At 49.0% G+C, this 18,599-nt stretch overlaps 2 protein-coding genes across 2 annotated transcripts in view; both read right to left on the reverse strand.

The window, feature by feature from the left end:
• LOC133631784 (uncharacterized) lies at positions 1-2,244 on the reverse strand. The gene has a single exon (XM_062023946.1). The coding sequence runs from the start codon at positions 2,242-2,244 to the stop codon at positions 1-3; it is 2,244 nt and encodes a 747-aa protein (XP_061879930.1).
• LOC133631785 (glutamate receptor ionotropic, NMDA 1-like) overlaps positions 1,902-18,599 on the reverse strand; it is a 26,449-nt gene continuing 9,751 nt past the window's right edge. Inside the window, 11 exon segments of the mRNA XM_062023947.1 lie at positions 1,902-2,797; positions 3,248-3,393; positions 5,779-5,888; positions 5,950-6,111; positions 6,184-6,341; positions 6,903-7,051; positions 7,124-7,236; positions 11,036-11,154; positions 11,348-11,512; positions 11,755-11,882; positions 14,719-14,854. Of these exon segments, the coding sequence (XP_061879931.1) occupies positions 2,732-2,797; positions 3,248-3,393; positions 5,779-5,888; positions 5,950-6,111; positions 6,184-6,341; positions 6,903-7,051; positions 7,124-7,236; positions 11,036-11,154; positions 11,348-11,512; positions 11,755-11,882; positions 14,719-14,854 (1,452 nt within the window). The 3' untranslated portion in view covers positions 1,902-2,731.

The raw sequence follows: 18,599 nt of genomic DNA on the forward strand, positions 1-18,599 counted from the left end.
CTAGGGTTCTAAGTGAGGCCCTGGCTGCGTGTCATTTGACGGGTGGACACGCTGGGGTTCTAGGTGAGGCCCTGGCTGCGTGTCATTTGACGGGTGGACACGCTGGGGTTCTACGTGAGGCCCTGGCTGCGTGTCATTTGTCGGGTGGACACGCTGGGGTTCTACGTGAGGCCCTGGCTGCGTGTCATTTGACGGGTGGACACGCTGGGGTTCTAAGTGAGGCCCTGGCTGCGTGTCATTTGACGGGTGGACACGCTGGGGTTCTAAGTGAGGCCCTGGCTGCGTGTCATTTGACGGGTGGACACGCTGGGGTTCTAGGTGAGGCCCTGGCTGCGTGTCATTTGACGGGTGGACACGCTGGGGTTCTAAGTGAGGCCCTGGCTGCGTGTCATTTGACGGGTGGACACGCTGGGGTTCTAAGTGAGGCCCTGGCTGCGTGTCATTTGACGGGTGGACACGCTGGGGTTCTAAGTGAGGCCCTGGCTGCGTGTCATTTGACGGGTGGACACGCTGGGGTTCTAAGTGAGGCCCTGGCTGTGTGTCATTTGACGGGTGGACACGCTGGGGTTCTAGGTGAGGCCCTGGCTGCGTGTCATTTGACGGGTGGACACGCTGGGGTTCTACGTGAGGCCCTGGCTGCGTGTCATTTGACGGGTGGACACGCTGGGGTTCTAGGTGAGGCCCTGGCTGCGTGTCATTTGACGGGTGGACACGCTGGGGTTCTACGTGAGGCCCTGGCTGCGTGTCATTTGACGGGTGGACACGCTGGGGTTCTAGGTGAGGCCCTGGCTGCGTGTCATTTGACGGGTGGACACGCTGGGGTTCTACGTGAGGCCCTGGCTGCGTGTCATTTGACGGGTGGACACGCTGGGGTTCTACGTGAGGCCCTGGCTGCGTGTCATTTGACGGGTGGACACGCTGGGGTTCTACGTGAGGCCCTGGCTGCGTGTCATTGGACGGGTGGACACGCTGGGGTTCTACGTGAGGCCCTGGCTGCGTGTCATTTGACGGGTGGACACGCTGGGGTTCTACGTGAGGCCCTGGCTGCGTGTCATTTGACGGGTGGACACGCTGGGGTTCTAGGTGAGGCCCTGGCTGCGTGTCATTTGACGGGTGGACACGCTGGGGTTCTAGGTGAGGCCCTGGCTGCGTGTCATTTGACGGGTGGACACGCTGGGGTTCTACGTGAGGCCCTGGCTGCGTGTCATTTGACGGGTGGACACGCTGGGGTTCTAAGTGAGGCCCTGGCTGCGTGTCATTTGACGGGTGGACACGCTGGGGTTCTAGGTGAGGCCCTGGCTGCGTGTCATTTGACGGGTGGACACGCTGGGGTTCTAAGTGAGGCCCTGGCTGCGTGTCATTTGACGGGTGGACACGCTGGGGTTCTAAGTGAGGCCCTGGCTGCGTGTCATTTGACGGGTGGACACGCTGGGGTTCTAGGTGAGGCCCTGGCTGCGTGTCATTTGACGGGTGGACACGCTGGGGTTCTACGTGAGGCCCTGGCTGCGTGTCATTTGACGGGTGGACACGCTGGGGTTCTACGTGAGGCCCTGGCTGCGTGTCATTGGACGGGTGGACACGCTGGGGTTCTACGTGAGGCCCTGGCTGCGTGTCATTTGACGGGTGGACACGCTGGGGTTCTACGTGAGGCCCTGGCTGCGTGTCATTTGACGGGTGGACACGCTGGGGTTCTAGGTGAGGCCCTGGCTGCGTGTCATTTGATGGGTGGACACGCTGGGGTTCTAGGTGAGGCCCTGGCTGCGTGTCATTTGACGGGTGGACACGCTGGGGTTCTACGTGAGGCCCTGGCTGCGTGTCATTTGACGGGTGGACACGCTGGGGTTCTACGTGAGGCCCTGGCTGCGTGTCATTGGACGGGTGGACACGCTGGGGTTCTACGTGAGGCCCTGGCTGCGTGTCATTTGACGGGTGGACACGCTGGGGTTCTACGTGAGGCCCTGGCTGCGTGTCATTTGACGGGTGGACACGCTGGGGTTCTAGGTGAGGCCCTGGCTGCGTGTCATTTGACGGGTGGACACGCTGGGGTTCTACGTGAGGCCCTGGCTGCGTGTCATTTGACGGGTGGACACGCTGGGGTTGTAGGTGAGGCCCTGGCTGCGTGTCATTTGACGGGTGGACACGCTGGGGTTCCGTGAGGAGGCGTGTCAGAGCACAGTTACAATCGGAGACTCTTAGCACAAAAAACAAACTACATCTAAAAATGTGCGTTTGCGGACTCAGCATAAATTAGCGTTAGCCACATCGGCGCACAGAGCGCCACTCGGCTGGTCCCAAGTCAGTGTAATGGCGCACCAAGCTAGCTGCAGGCGCTAACACTAGCTGCTAGCCCCTTTGATGCTACATCTTCACCACAAAGTTGACACGCTAAGCTAACGTAGCATGGACACCGCTTTGCGTCGGTTGGCAGGTGGCGGTAGACAGCATGACATCATACACGTCTGATGACATCATCGGTGGTGTCCCATCATGCTATGGGACTGGGGGGGGGGCGGAGCCTATGGAGCAGCAAGTTTATACCTTGGATCTAGTTTCTGGAAGCGAGGTCACATTTCCGGAAATATGAGAGGACTTTTTATTGCTGATGTGACTGGATACAAAAATAGACAACATGTGGTTTACTTCCTGGTCCACAGGCCCCGCCCTCCCGATAAATGACGGAAAGCACAGCTACCAAAATAAAAGCACATGTGTGTGACTGAGGCGGCGGCGTTCAGACCACGGTGCTGACGGAGGGGTCCGCCAGGTTGATCTGTCCGGTGATGTCGGTGGGGTAGGGCTACGGAGACACAAAACATGCGTGTTAGCGCCCGACCCATTCGGGGGCGGGGCTCCTTCTAAAGACAGGAAGTCCCGCCCACTGCCCTGCTTGTCAATCTACTCGGACGGACTCGGTTACGAAACAAACCGCGTCCGACCTGCGCGCCAGCGGATTTCCAAAATAAGAGCCGCTGCAAGTGAGAGCGTGGAAGGATGAGCAGCGAGGGAGGACGAGACAAAGATGGACACGGGAGACAAGAGACCACCCACGTGTGCGTGTGTGTGTGTGTGTGTGTGTGTTGTGTGTGTGTGTGTGTGTGTGTGTGTGTGTGTGTGTGTGTGTGTGTGTGTGTGTGAGGTCTGGGGAACTTCCTGCTGCACAGGAAGTGATGGTCCAGTAAAAGAGATTTTGTCCGCTTTACCAGCGCGAGAGTGACATCAAACAAGATGGCGGACAAAAGGAGACTACCTGCAGGTTCTTCCTCCACACGTTGACGGCAGCGAAGGCCAACTGCATCTGCTTCCTGCGGGCGTCCTTGTGCCGCTTGTAGGCGATCTCGATGAAGATGAGGAAGATGCCCGCCACGATGCCGCCCGCCACCAGCATGAACACACCTGAGGGGGCGCCACACGTCAGCCACCAGGAGAGGAAGAGGAGGGATAGGGAGGAAGAAAGAGGAGGAGGAGGAGAAAGAAGAAGAAGGACGAGGAAAATAAAAAAGAAGCAATACAATTATGAAGGAGAATAATAAGAATGAGGTTGAGGAGATGGAGAAGAAGGAGAAGAAAACTATAGAGAAGAAGAAGAAGAAGAAGAAGGAAAAAGAGTTGGTGACGAAGAAGAAGAAAGAGAAAGAATTGGAAAATATAAAGAAGAAGAAGGAGAAAAAGGAGGAGGAGAAGAAGGCAGAGGAAAAAAGAAAAGGAGGGAGAAGAAGAAGATGGAGAATAAGAAGAAGTTGGGGAGAAAGAAGAAGAAGAAGAAAAAGAAGAATGACAAAGAGTTGGGAGGAGAAGAAGAAGGAGAAAAAGTTGGAGAAGAAGAAGAAAGAGTAGGAGAAGATGAAAGAGTAGAAGAAAAAGAAGAAGAAGAAGAAGGACAAAGAGTTGGAGAAGAAGAAGAAGAAGAAGAAGAAGAAAGAGTTGGAGAGAAGAAGGAGAAATAGTTGGTTGAAGAAGAAGAAGGAGAAGGAGAAGGAGGATAAGGAGGAGGAGGAGAAGAAGGAGGAGGATAAGGAGAAGAAGAAGAAGGAGGAGGAGAAGAGAAAGAGGAGAAGAAGAAGGAGGAGAAGAAGAAGGAGGAGAAGAAGAAGGAGAAGAAGAAGAAGGAGGAGGAGGAGAGAAAGTTGAGAAGAAGAAGGAGGAGAAGAAGAAGGAGAAGAAGAAGAAGGAGGAGAAGAAGAAGGAGGAAGATAAGGTGAAGGAGAAGAAGAAGAAGGAGGAGAAGAAGAGAAAGAGGAGAAGAAGAAGAAGGAGGAGAAGAAGAACGAGGAAGATAAGGTGAAGGAGAAGAAGAAGAAGGAGGAGAAGAAGGAGGAGAAAAAGAAGGAGGAGAAGAATGAGGAGGAGAAGAAGGAGGAGAAGAAGAAGGAGGAGAAGAAGAAGGAGGAGAAGAATGAGGAGAAGAAGAATGAGGAGAAGAAGAAGGAGGAGAAGAAGAAGGAGGAGAAGAATGAGGAGAAGAAGAAGGAGGAGAAGAAGGAGGAGAAGAATGAGGAGAAGAAGAAGGAGGAGAAGAATGAGGAGAAGAAGAAGGAGGAGAAGAAGAAGGAGGAGAAGAAGAAGAAGGAGGATAAGGAGAAGAAGAAGAAGAAGAAGAAGGAGGAGGATAAGGAGGAGAAGAAGAAGAAGGAGGAGAAGAAGAAGGAGGAGGAGGAGAAAGAGAAAGAGGAGAAAGAGAAAGAGGAGAAGAAGAAGGAGGAGAAGAAGAAGGAGGAGAAGAAGAAGGAGGAGAAGAAGAAGGAGGAGGATAAGGAGAAGAAGGAGGAGGAGAAGGAGAAGGAGGAGAAGAAGAAGAAGGAGAAGAAGAAGGAGGAGAAGGAGGATAAGGAGAAGAAGAAGGAGGAAGATAAGGAGAAGAAGAAGAAGGAGGAAAGGGAGAAGGAGGAGAAGAAGAAGGATGAGAAGAAGAAGGAGGAGAAGAAGAAGGAGGAAGATAAGGAGAAGAAGAAGAAGGAGGAGGAGGAAAGGGAGAAGAAGGAGGAGAATAAGAAGGAGGAAGATAAGGAGGAGAAGAAGAAGAAGGAGGAAAGGGAGAAGAAGAAGGAGGAGAAGAAGAAGGAGGAGAAGAAGAAGGGGGAGGATAAGGAGAAGGAGAAGAAGAAGAAGGAGGAGAAGAAGAAGGAGAAGAAGAAGGAGGAGGAGGAGAAAGAGAAAGAGGAGAAGAAGAAGGAGGAGAAGAAGAAGGAGGAGAAGAAGAAGGAGGATAAGGAGAAGAAGGAGGAGGAGAAGGAGAAGGAGGAGAAGAAGAAGAAGGAGAAGAAGAAGGAGGAGAAGGAGGATAAGGAGAAGAAGAAGGAGGAGAAGAAGAAGGAGGAAGATAAGGAGGAGAAGAAGAAGGAGGAGGAAAGGGAGAAGAAGGAGGAGAAGAAGAAGGAGGAGAAGAAGAAGGAGGAGAAGAAGAAGGAGGAAGATAAGGAGGAGAAGAAGAAGGAGGAGGAAAGGGAGAAGAAGGAGGAGAAGAAGAAGGAGGAGAAGAAGAAGGAGGAAGATAAGGAGGAGAAGAAGAAGGAGGAGGAAAGGGAGAAGAAGGAGGAGAAGAAGAAGGAGGAGAAGAAGAAGGAGGAGAAGAAGAAGGAGGAAGATAAGGAGGAGAAGAAGAAGGAGGAGGAAAGGGAGAAGAAGGAGGAGAAGAAGAAGGAGGAGAAGAAGAAGGAGGAAGATAAGGAGGAGAAGAAGAAGAAGGAGGAAAGGGAGAAGAAGAAGGAGGAGAATAAGAAGGAAGAGAAGAAGAAGGAGGAGGATAAGGAGAAGAAGAAGAAGGAAGTGTGATGTTCTGACCTGCCATGTTCTCAAAGGTGAGAGTCGCGGGAGCGTTACTGCGGGAGTCACACTCCTGGTATCGAACCCACGTCTTGTCCAGGTCCTCCATGAAGCCGTTCTCGTGAGAGCTGTGGACAGACGCAGGTGGGCGTGGGCGTGGTCACGGTGGTGGGCGTGGTCACGTCTCACCTGAGAATAGCCAAGGACACGTTCTGCTTCCACGGACTGTCCTTCCTCATTCCGATCCCGAAGCCCGAGCGGAAGAAGAGTTCTCCCGTGGTCACCAGGTCGCACTTCTGGGACGCCTCGAACTCCAGCACGGCACTGTCCCAGATGAAGGCGTGCAGCTTGCTGCCAGGGGGCGGAGCCAAGGTTAGAAAAGGTGGCCGATGTGGCGTGACCCCGCCCACCCACGCCGCTCACTTGTCCCGCACGGCCTGGATGGCCTCAGCGGCGCTCTCGTAGTTGTGCTTCTCCATGTGGCGATACATGGTGCTCAGCTCCACCTGGCGCCGGAAGTAGATGTCCACCGAGCTCTGCTTGACCGTCGCGTAGATGAACTTGTCCGACGGGTTACGCAGCTGTCGCCGTGGCAACCAGAAGATGATGCAACGTTATGCTGACGGCAAAGGATGGCATTATGATGAGGGTGAAGGATGGCATTATGATGAGGGTGAAGTAGATGTCCACCGAGCTCTGCTTGACCGTCGCGTAGATGAACTTGTCCGACGGGTTACGCAGCTGTCGCCGTGGCAACCAGAAGATGATGCAACGTTATGCTGACGGCAAAGGATGGCATTATGATGATGAAGGATGACATTATGATGAGGGTGAAGGATGGCATTATGATAAGGGTGAGGGGTGGCATTTTGATGAGGGTGAAGGATGGCATTTTGATGAGGGTGAAGGATGGCATTATGATGAGGGTGAAGTAGATGTCCACCGAGCTCTGCTTGACCGTCGCGTAGATGAACTTGTCCGACGGGTTACGCAGCTGTTGCCGTGGCAACCAGAAGATGATGCAACGTTATGCTGACGGCAAAGGATGGCATTATGATGATGAAGGATGGCATTATGATGAGGGTGAAGGATGGCATTATGATAAGGGTGAGGGGTGGCATTATGACGGCGTGAGGCTTTACCCTGGGGTCGTTGATGCCAGTGATGCGCTCCTCAGGCCGGTCCAGCACTAGGAAGGCCGCCAGGTTGGCGGTGTACGAGGCCACGATGATCATGGCGAAACCTGCCCACACCATTCCCAGAATCCTCGCTGAAAAACTCCGCGGGGCTCCTGCGGGGGCGGAGCCGAGACGGCGTTAGTCCGGACACGAGCACGCCTCCATCCACACGTGATGTCACTCACCTTCTCCTATACCGGAGTTGAGGAGTACTCCCCACGAAAACCACATGGCAGAGGATAGGGTGAGGGCATCTTCTTCCTCCTCTTCACTGTTGACTTTAAACCTTCCAAATGGGCTGCACACGCATGTTAGCGTGTTAGGGAACATATCATATACCACACAGGCGGAGTCGTGTGTTTCACGGTGAATAAACACTGGTGTGGAACAAGCAGTGTGGAGAAGATAGGGGAACACTGCTCACCGGACCTGGAGTTTCTCATCATCAAATGCCGCCCGTTCTACCTACCAAGGGAGCTAACATCAGTTCTACTCATGGGTGTATACATTCCACCCCAGCTAACATCAGTTCTACTCATGGGTGTATACATTCCACCCCAGCTAACATCAGTTCTACTCATGGGTGTATACATTCCACCCCAGCTAACATCAGTTCTACTCATGGGTGTATACATTCCGCCCCAGCTAACATCAGTTCTACTCATGGGTGTATACATTCCACCCCAGCTAACATCAGTTCTACTCATGGGTGTATACATTCCACCCCAGCTAACATCAGTTCTACTCATGGGTGTATACATTCCACCCCAGCTAACATCAGTTCTACTCATGGGTGTATACATTCCACCCCAGGCCAACATTGAGGCCGCACTTTCGGAGCTCTACGACCAGGTAAATAACAGCTCATGTTGATGCTGCTATTGTGGTTGCTGGGGACTTTAATAAGGCCAAACTTAAAACGGTATTACCAACGTTTTACCAACACGTGACCTGTCCTACCCGAGGCGATAATATACTAGACCACTGCTACTCGCAGTTCAAATGCGGCTTTAAGTCACAGTCTTTATCAGCCTTCGGTAAATCAGACCACTCCGCCATCTTGCTCGTACCCGTGTATAAACAAAGTTTGAAGCGCCCCCCCGTGGTGACGCGAGAAGTCAAGCGTTGGTCTGTGAACTCAGAAAGAGCGCTTCAGGACGCGCAACATTGACGAATATATACAGACACTGTGCTGGACTTTGTTGGTAAACTGGTCGAGGAAATAGTCCCCACAACCACAGTGCGGGTTTTTCCAAATCAGAAGCCCTGGTTGATAGATCGGTCCGAGAGGCTTTGAAAGCGCACGCCTCAGCCCACAGCAGAGGGCGCGCGACCGGCGACATGCACGCGTACAAGGCAGCGTGGTATGACGTCAGGCGTGTAGTGAAGCAGGCAAAGGGACGATACAGAGACAAAATGGAGTTTCAATTTCAGCAGGCTGACTCCAGAGCTGTATGGCAAGGACTCAGAACCATGACAGACTACAGAGGCAGCCCCCCCATGGTGAATGCTGATGTCTCCCTGGCAAATGAGCTAAATACCTTTATGCACGGTTTGAGGCTGGCTGCAAATTCAAACAGCAGCCTTCATGGCGCCGCAAAAGAGGGTATGGCCACCGGCAATGGAGACTCAGCATTCAGAATAACAGAACACGACGTGAGGAGAACCTTTAAGAGGGTGAATACCAGGAAAGCCACAGGGCCAGACGGCATTCCCGGTTGCGTCCTAAAAGTCTGTGCTGACCAACTGGCAGCGGTATTCAATCTGTCCCTTGAACAGTCCGTCATCCCCACCTGTCTGAAAAAATCCACCATTGTCCCTGTTCCAAAGAAATCTGCCCCTGCCTGCCTCAACGACTACCGCCCCGTAGCCCTCACCCCCATAGCATGAAGTGCTTTGAGAAGCTAATCAAAGACCACATATGCTCCTCACTCCCCCCCCCACTTTAGACCCCCTGCAATTTGCATACCGCCCAAACAGGTCAACCGACGATGCAATCGCACACGTGTTGCATACCGCCACGACACACCTGGACAAAAGGCAGGGGTAGTATGTGAGAATGCTGTTCATAGACTACAGTTCAGCATTCAACACCATAGTCCCATCCAAACTCGTCATCAAGCTCAAGGACCTGGGCTTGAACTCAACCCTCTGTCAGCGGGTCCTGGATTTCCTGACAGGCAGACCACAAGCGGTGAGAGCAGGGAACTGCACCTCCTCACCCATCATCCTCAACACCGGTGACCCCCAGGGCTGCGTTCTGAGCCCCCTCCTCTATTCACTCTACACATGACTGTGTGGCTGAAAACACCACCAACTCCAGCTCACATGTTAGCGTGTTAGACAACATGTCATATAAGACACATGTTAGAGAGCAGGTGACATATAGGACAGGTGTTAGAGAGCAGGTGACATATAGGACACATGGTAGAGAGCAGGTGTCATATAGGACACATGGTAGAGAGCAGGTGTCATATAGGACAGGTGTTAGAGAGCAGGTGACATATAGGACACATGGTAGAGAGCAGGTGTCATATAGGACAGGTGTTAGAGAGCAGGTGACATATAGGACACATGGTAGAGAGCAGGTGTCATATAGGACAGGTGTTAGACAACATGTCATATAAGACACATGTTAGAGAGCAGGTGACATATAAGACACATGTTAGAGAGCAGGTGTCATATAAGACAGGTGTTAGAGAGCAGGTGACATATAGGACAGGTGTTAGAGAGCAGGTGTCATATAGGACAGGTGTTAGACAACATGTCATATAAGACACATGTTAGAGAGCAGGTGACATATAGGACAGGTGTTAGAGAGCAGGTGACATATAGGACACATGTTAGAGAGCAGGTGACATATAGGACAGGTGTTAGAGAGCAGGTGACATATAGGACAGGTGTTAGAGAGCAGGTGACATATAAGACACATGTTAGAGAGCAGGTGTCATATAAGACAGGTGTTAGAGAGCAGGTGACATATAGGACAGGTGTTAGAGAGCAGGTGACATATAGGACAGGTGTTAGAGAGCAGGTGACATATAAGACACATGTTAGAGAGCAGGTGACATATAGGACAGGTGTTAGAGAGCAGGTGACATATAGGACAGGTGTTAGAGAGCAGGTGACATATAAGACAGGTGTTAGAGAGCAGGTGTCATATAGGACACATGGTAGAGAGCAGGTGTCATATAAGACAGGTGTTAGAGAGCAGGTGACATATAGGACAGGTGTTAGAGAGCAGGTGACATATAGGACAGGTGTTAGAGAGCAGGTGACATATAGGACAGGTGTTAGAGAGCAGGTGACATATAGGACAGGTGTTAGAGAGCAGGTGTCATATAAGACAGGTGTTAGAGAGCAGGTGTCATATAGGACAGGTGTTAGAGAGCAGGTGTCATATAAGACAGGTGTTAGAGAGCAGGTGTCATATAAGACAGGTGTTAGAGAGCAGGTGACATATAGGACACATGGTAGAGAGCAGGTGTCATATAGGACACATGGTAGAGAGCAGGTGACGTATAGGACACGTGGTAGAGAGCAGGTGACATATAGGACACATGGTAGAGAGCAGGTGACATATAGGACACATGTTAGAGAGCAGGTGTCGTATAGGACAGGTGTTAGAGAGCAGGTGTCATATAAGACACATGGTAGAGAGCAGGTGACATATAGGACACGTGGTAGAGAGCAGGTGACATATAGGACACATGTTAGAGAGCAGGTGTCATATAAGACACATGGTAGAGAGCAGGTGACATATAGGACACGTGGTAGAGAGCAGGTGACATATAGGACAGGTGTTAGAGAGCAGGTGACGTATAGGACAGGTGTTAGAGAGCAGGTGACATATAGGACAGGTGTTAGAGAGCAGGTGACATATAGGACAGGTGTTAGAGAGCAGGTGACATATAGGACAGGTGTTAGAGAGCAGGTGACATATAGGACAGGTGTTAGAGAGCAGGTGACATATAGGACAGGTGTTAGAGAGCAGGTGACATATAGGACAGGTGTTAGAGAGCAGGTGACATATAGGACAGGTGTTAGAGAGCAGGTGACTTATAGGACACATGTTAGAGAGCAGGTGACATGCTCACCTGAAGCGGTCTAATAGGTAGAGCATCACTGCCACCACGTGGACCGACAGGCCGACTAAGAGCCACAAGGTGCTCTGGAATGGCTGCATGAACGAGTCCAAAGTGCTGCGGGGGATTTCCTGCACACACACACACACGCACGCACACACACACACACACACACACACACACACACACACACACACACACACACACACACACACACACACACACACACACACACACACACACACACACACACACACACACACACACACACACGGCGTTAATGACACGCGGCCAAGTCAGGTGACACGCTGCACCTGCGCTCACCTTCTTAACGAGGATGGTGAGGCCCTGGTACTTGAAGGGTTTGGAGAACTCGATGTACTGAGCGCGCTCGTTGTTGATGGTGAGGGGGGCCACGATCATGTCGGCCAGACCCCCCAGCAGCTCCCCCATCATGCCGTTCCACTCCTTCTTGTTACTGTTGTTCACCTGCGGGGGGGCGGAGTCTGGGTCAAAAGAGGCTTCTCACACCCTTTAAGAGGTCATGTGACGCACAGTGTGGAGGACAAGATGGAGGAGGAGATGCATGGGATGCAGAGGTGGTCGTCATGGCAACAAGGACGGTGGGGATGATTCGGGCCAGCTGGAGGAGAATGACATCCCGGTGCGACGCGCGAGCGTCAGCCAATCGGCTGCCTTCCTGCCCAGGTGCATGCTGGGAGTCCACTTACTCGCTCTTGGGTGCCAAACTTGCCGTCAGCCACCAGGTGAACCTCGTAGGTGAAGTTCATGTTCATGGCCAGCTTGATGAGAAGGTCGATGCAGAAACCATAGCAACACTGAGGAACTATCGGCTGCCCTGCAACACACACACACACACACACACACACACACACACACACACACACACACACACACACACACACACACACACACACACACACACACACACACACACACACACACACACACACACACACACACACACACACACACACACACACAAGTATGAGTGTACGCAGGTCACACCTAAGGCTGAAACGACGCGTCGACGTAGTCGACGTCATCGGTTATGTAAATACGTCGACGCCGTTTTTGTGCGTCGACGCGTCGCATATTTACGTCACACTACCGTCATGGCGGAGCGCAAAGCAGACTGTGCGAGCGAGGGGGAAAACGCATGCCAAAAGTGGTCAAAAGTGTGGGAGTATTTCAATAAACGGCCTAATAATGTTGTTGTATGCACACTGTGTCGAGCGGAAATGGCCTATCATAGCAGCACAACGGCTATGAACCAACATTTGAAAAGAAAACCATCAACTAGTCCAGGGGTCGGCAACCCAAAATGTTGAAAGAGCCATATTGGACCAAAAATACAAAAAAAAAATCTGTCTGGAGCCGCAAAAAATTAAAAGCCATATTACATGTGTCATGAGATATAAATTTAATTAAGAGGACTTAAAGGAAACTAAATGAGCTCAAATATAGCTACAAATGAGGCATAATGATGCAATATGTACATATAGCTAGCCTAAATAGCATGTTAGCATCGATTAGCTTGCAGTCATGCAGTGACTAAATATGTCTGATTAGCACTCCACACAAGTCAATAACATCAACAAAACTCACCTTTGTGCACTCACGCACGACGTTAAAAGTGTGGTGGACAAAATGAGACAGAAAAAGAAGTGGCATAAAACACGTCCTAGAAAGTCGGAGAAATTTATACATGTAAACAAACTATACGGTGAGTTCAAGGACCGCCAAAATAAGTAGGAAAAAACGGCGCTCGCCAAATACTCGAATGAGTGAAGCATATTTAATATAAACAGTGTGATTTATAACAATTAGGGAGGTTTGTGTCATGTTTGTCCTCCTACAGAAACCATACTAAAACAGAAAATACATTTTTTCCCCTCATCTTTTTCCATTCTTCTTACATTTTTGAAAAATCTCCAGAGAGCCACTAGGGCGGCGCTAAAGAGCCGCATGCGGCTCTAGAGCCGCGGGTTGCCGACCCCCGAACTAGTCAATCGTCCGCGTTAGCATACGTTGTCATCATTACACAAAAACATGAATGTGTCATTTGTATCTGCTAGGGGTGTAACGGTATGTGTTTTGTATTGAACCGTTTCGGTACGGGGCTTTCGGTTCGGTACGGGGGTGTACCGAACGAGTTTCTAAGCTAAAGCTAACTTTAGCTGCTAAAGTCTTAACAAGTTGCTTTGCTTCTCTGCCTCTGTCTCAGCACGCAGCATTGTCCCACCCACACAACCATCTGATTGGTACACACGCAGCATTGTCCCACCCACACAACCATCTGATTGGTACACACGCAGCATTGTCCCACCCACACAACCATCTGATTGGTACACACGCAGCATTGTCCCACCCACACAACCATCTGATTGGTACACACGCAGCATTGTCCCACCCACACAACCATCTGATTGGTACACACGCAGCATTGTCACACCCACACAACCATCTGATTGGTACACACGCAGCATTGTCACACCCACACAACCATCTGATTGGTACACACGCAGCATTGTCCCACCCACACAACCATCTGATTGGTACACACGCAGCATTGTCCCACACACACAACCATCTGATTGGTACACACAAAGCGTTATCAGCCAATCAGCAGTGTGTATTCAGAGCGCATGTAGTCAGCGCTTCAGCGTGGAGCAGATAGGTGTTTAGCAGGTGAGCATCAGGCAGCGGACTCTCCCCAAATGATAATAAACACCTCCCAGTCAACTACTAGTAACATCACTATGAGCCCGTTGACCTTCAAGAAACTTCAACTGCAGCTCAGCTCGCTCGCAGTCCTGGCTTGAGGTGAAGGCTAATTAGCTCTCAGTTCCAGCCACATCGACCCCTTCTGAGCGCCTATTTTCAGCTGCTGGGAATATTGTAAACAAGAAAAGAAGCAGAGCATGTAGACATGCTAACCTTTCTTCATTACAACTGTTAGTCACTCACTGGAATGAGTAGAATTGGTTATTGTGTTGGACTGGATGTTTATTTTGCACATTTGCAAAGCAATACTTAATGTTTACAGTGCTCCAGAATATTTAGATTGGCACTTTTTTGTATTGGATGTTTATCTTTATTTTTGCACATTTTAGCAAATAAGCAATACTTTCACTTTTGTTGAAATGTTTACACTGTTGTTACAGAATATTTCCTTTTGCACTTTTTTGTATTGGATGTTTATCTTTATTTTTGCACATTTTAAAGCAAAATAAGCAATACTTTTACTTTTGAAATGCTTATACTATTGCAGAATATTAAGATTTGGATGTTTACTTTTATATTTGCACATTAAAAAGCAAATAAGCTACTTTTAATTTTGTTAAATGTTAAAAGTTTTAAATGTTTACATTGTTACAGAATATTTTGTCATGTTGTTGTCAATGTTGACTGAGTGGCCATACTTCTTTTTTTTTGTAAATAAAAGCCATGCCTTTTGAAAAAACTGGCCTACTTTTATTTTTTCATCTTCATTTTAAATAAAATAAAATAAAAAATAATCGGTAAAAGGAAAAATAATCTATAGATGAATCGAAAAAATAATCTATAGATTAACCGATTAATCGAAAAAAAAAAAAATCTATAGATTAATCGATAGAAAAATAATCGTTAGCTGCAGCCTTAGTCACACCTGGCAAGCCGCTCAGTCTCACCTGGGATAGTCCCGTTGGGTCCGGTACAGATGACCTTCTTGATGAGCACACCATTAACGGAGTACTCCTCCTTGCATGTGCCGTCACTCTTTGTTGGCTTGACGTACACAAAGGGCTCCTGGTGGATGGTCACAATCTACACACACACACACACACACACACACACACACACACACACACACACACACACACACACACACACACACACACACACACACACACACACACACACACACACACACACACACACACACACACACACACGCAGTGTGTCAAATGTCCACTGGCCAGTTAGCTCATATTAAATCTCTGCATTGATGAAGTCATGTGCTGATCATTCCTACTGGGGACCCTGGGGAAAAAGACTTCATATGCTTCATGGGGACCACATTTAAATCATTTTGTATAATTCACACACATTTGTACGTGACTACTGAGGACCATTTAAAAAAAAAAAAAAGTTCAAATTACTTAAACATGTTTTATGGGCCAAAACTTAAAGACCTACTGAAAGCCACTACTAGCGACCACGCAGTCTGATAGTTTATATATCAATGATGAAATCTTAACATTGCAACACATGCCAATACGGCCGGGTTAACTTATAAAGTGACATTTTAAATTCCCCGCCACACTTCTGGTTCAAAACGCCTTTGGAGGATGACGTATGCGCGTGACGTAGCCAGTTTAACAGAGGTATGGCTTCCCCATTGAAGCCAATACGAAATAGCTCTGTTTTCATTTCATAATTCCACAGTATTCTGGACATCTGTGTTGGTGAATCTGTTGCAATCATGTTCATTGCATTATGGAGAAAGAAGCTGAGCAAGCAAAGAAGAAAGTCGGTGCGAAGCGGAGTATTTTGCGAGGGAAGTCAGCAACACAACACAGTCGGTGTTTCATGGTTTACATTCCCGAAAGATGCAGTCAAGATCGAAGAACTCGGACAACAGAGACTCTAACCAGGAGGACTTTGACTTCGTTAACAGACGCAGACGCGATACCGTGAGTACGCTTCCAAACATTTGATCGCTTGCTATAACTAGCTCGAGCTAGTAGCTAGGAGCTAGGAGCTAGCATAACGAACACCTAGGTGTTTGTTATGCGGGATTAATTTGTGGCATATTAAATATAAGCCTGGTTGTGTTGTGGCTAATAGAGTATATATATGTCTTGTGTTTATTTACTGTTGTAGTCATTCCCAGCTGAATATCAGGTCCCACCCGCGCGCTTCCAAACATTTCATCGCTTGCCCGTACGTGCGTGTCACGTACGTAACTTTGGTTAAATATATAAGCTTTATGAACCTTGGGTTAGGTGAACGGTCTTTTGGGCTGAGTGATTGTGTGTGTTGATCGGGTGTTTGAATTGTATTGGCGGGTTTTATGGACGGGATCCCGTCCATATTACCCGCTCGAGCTATAACTAGCTCGAGCTAGTAGCTAGGAGCTAGAATAACAAACACCTAGGTGTTTTTATGCGGGATTAATTTGTGGCATATTAAATATAAGCCTGGTTGTGTTGTGGCTAATAGAGTATATATATGTCTTGTGTTTATTTACTGTTGTAGTCATTCCCAGCTGAATATCAGGTCACCCCCGGCTCTCACAGCATCTTCCCTATCTGAATAGCTTCCACTCCCCACTAGTCCTTCACTTGCACTTTCCTCATCCACAAATCTTTCATCCTCGCTCAAATTAATGGGGAAATCGTCGCTTTCTCGGTCCGAATCTCTCTCACTTCTGGCGGCCATCATTGTAAACAATAGGGAACTTTGCGTATATGTTCAACTGACTACGTCACGCTACTTCCGGTAGGGGCAAGCCTTTTTTTATCAGATACCAAAAGTTGCGATCTTTATCGTCGTTGTTCTATACTAAATCCTTTCAGCAAAAATATGGCAATATCGCGAAATGATCAAGTATGACACATAGAATAGATCTGCTATCCCCGTTTAAATAAAAAAATGTCATTTCAGTAGGCCTTTAAAAATCACTTAGGCATCTTCAGAATGGATCTGAGTATCATTTAAAAAGGTTTCCCTTTATGGGACCTGTTTTTTTGTCCCCATACCGTCAGAGGTCCCCTAAAGGTGACTGTGTAAACCAGGGGTCTCAAACACGCGGCCCGCGGGCCAATTGCGGCCCGCGAGACGTTATTTTGCGGCCCCCACCTTAATATGAAAGTTTAATGTTAGTGCTGCCCGCGAGTTTTAAATGAATGGCGCTTGACAGCGTTGTGTGTGGAGCTGAAGGATTCTACCATTCATGGTGTGGTATAAGGGTCTGTCGAGGGTGTGCCGTGATGGCACTGCCTTTAGTGTCCTCTAGAAACCGTCACCGCACCATCTTTTACTCCACACTAACAGTGTGCCGGCCCAGACACATGTTGTATGAGGCTTATGCAGACACACGCAAGGTATTGCAAGACATACTTGAGGAACAGCCATACATGTCACACTGAGGGTGGTCATATTTTATATTATTTATTTTTTAACACTGTTACAAATATGCGCCACACTGTGAACCCACACCAAACAAGAATGACAAACACATTTCGGGAGAACATCCGCACCTAAACACAACATAAACACAACAGAACAAATACCCAGAATCCTTTTGCAGCCCTAACTCTTCCTGGCTACAAAAACACCCCCGCTACCCCCAACCCCGCCCACCTCCCCCCCCCCCCACACCCACCTTAACCCCCCCCTCCCCCCATCTCCCGAATTCAGAGGTCTCAAGGTTGGCAAGTATGCATTGACGTCACTTGCGCGATGTGATGCAAGCAGAGAAACATTTTGCCGCTTTTCCACGACACCCGCACATGCTCTTCCCTCCCTCCCTCCCTGCCTCCCTCGCTCGCCCGCCTGCTCGCTCCCGCCCCCGTTGTAAACAGTCCGGGCGGGGAAGACTTCCAAAGCACTCCGCCGAAGGAGCGAGCGACAATACAAAAGTGTGGTGCACTGGACCCCAGCGCTGATACTCCGACAGAGAGTCGCTGGGCGAATCAGACGTGTAACACGTTAGTGGTGATGTTAGCCCGTTCGGGGCTAATTGTGCTACCGTAACTGTAAACTCCACGGCGAGAACCCCCCCCCCTCCCGTTGGCTCCAGACAGAGACGATTTTTGATGCAATATTTCTTTGTTGAGCACAGGGGCACCCCGACGTGTCTTATTTCATTTCATTTCATTTTTATTTATCTCCTTCATTGATGTGCATCTTTGATCGATAGACAATTATACCTCAATTATTCAATTATACATTTACACACCAATGCCTGAGAAGGAGCAGGATGAAGAAAAATCTTATATTTTTCTGCCCCTTCAACATAATACGTAGTCTTACTTAATGCTATATAAACCAACAATTACATCCAAATATAATGAAAACAAACAAAAAAAACACACAAAAAAACACAAGAAGTGCAAAACTTCATGGAGTACAAACCGAACAAAAAAAAACAAAAGAAGAAATATACACCTCACGGAGAAAGTTGCGGTGCACAAGGAATACAATTTGAAACGTCATTATACAACTAGACGTGCTGAGGAGTATGCAAAATACCCGGGAGATGAGAGAGTGAACCGGGTTGCAAATTTTAAAAGCAGTCTACTGAGGCAACAAGATTTCGTCAAGAAAGCAAGCGAAAAGAGCGATGCAGCAGTCAAAGCTAGCTACATGGTGAGTGAGATGGTTGCTAGGGCGGGAAAGCCATTCAAAGAAGGTGAATTCATTAAAAAGTGCATGTTAGATTTTTTTTAAGAAATCTTTTCTTGCGGGCCAGCCTCAACCAGTTTCTGCATCCAATGGCCCCCAGGTAAATTGAGTTTGAGACCCCTGGTGTAAACAGAACCATGTCCCCATTAAGTAAGCATTG

The sequence above is a fragment of the Entelurus aequoreus genome, linkage group LG17 (assembly GCF_033978785.1).
Source record: "Entelurus aequoreus isolate RoL-2023_Sb linkage group LG17, RoL_Eaeq_v1.1, whole genome shotgun sequence".
NCBI lineage: Eukaryota > Metazoa > Chordata > Actinopteri > Syngnathiformes > Syngnathidae > Entelurus > Entelurus aequoreus.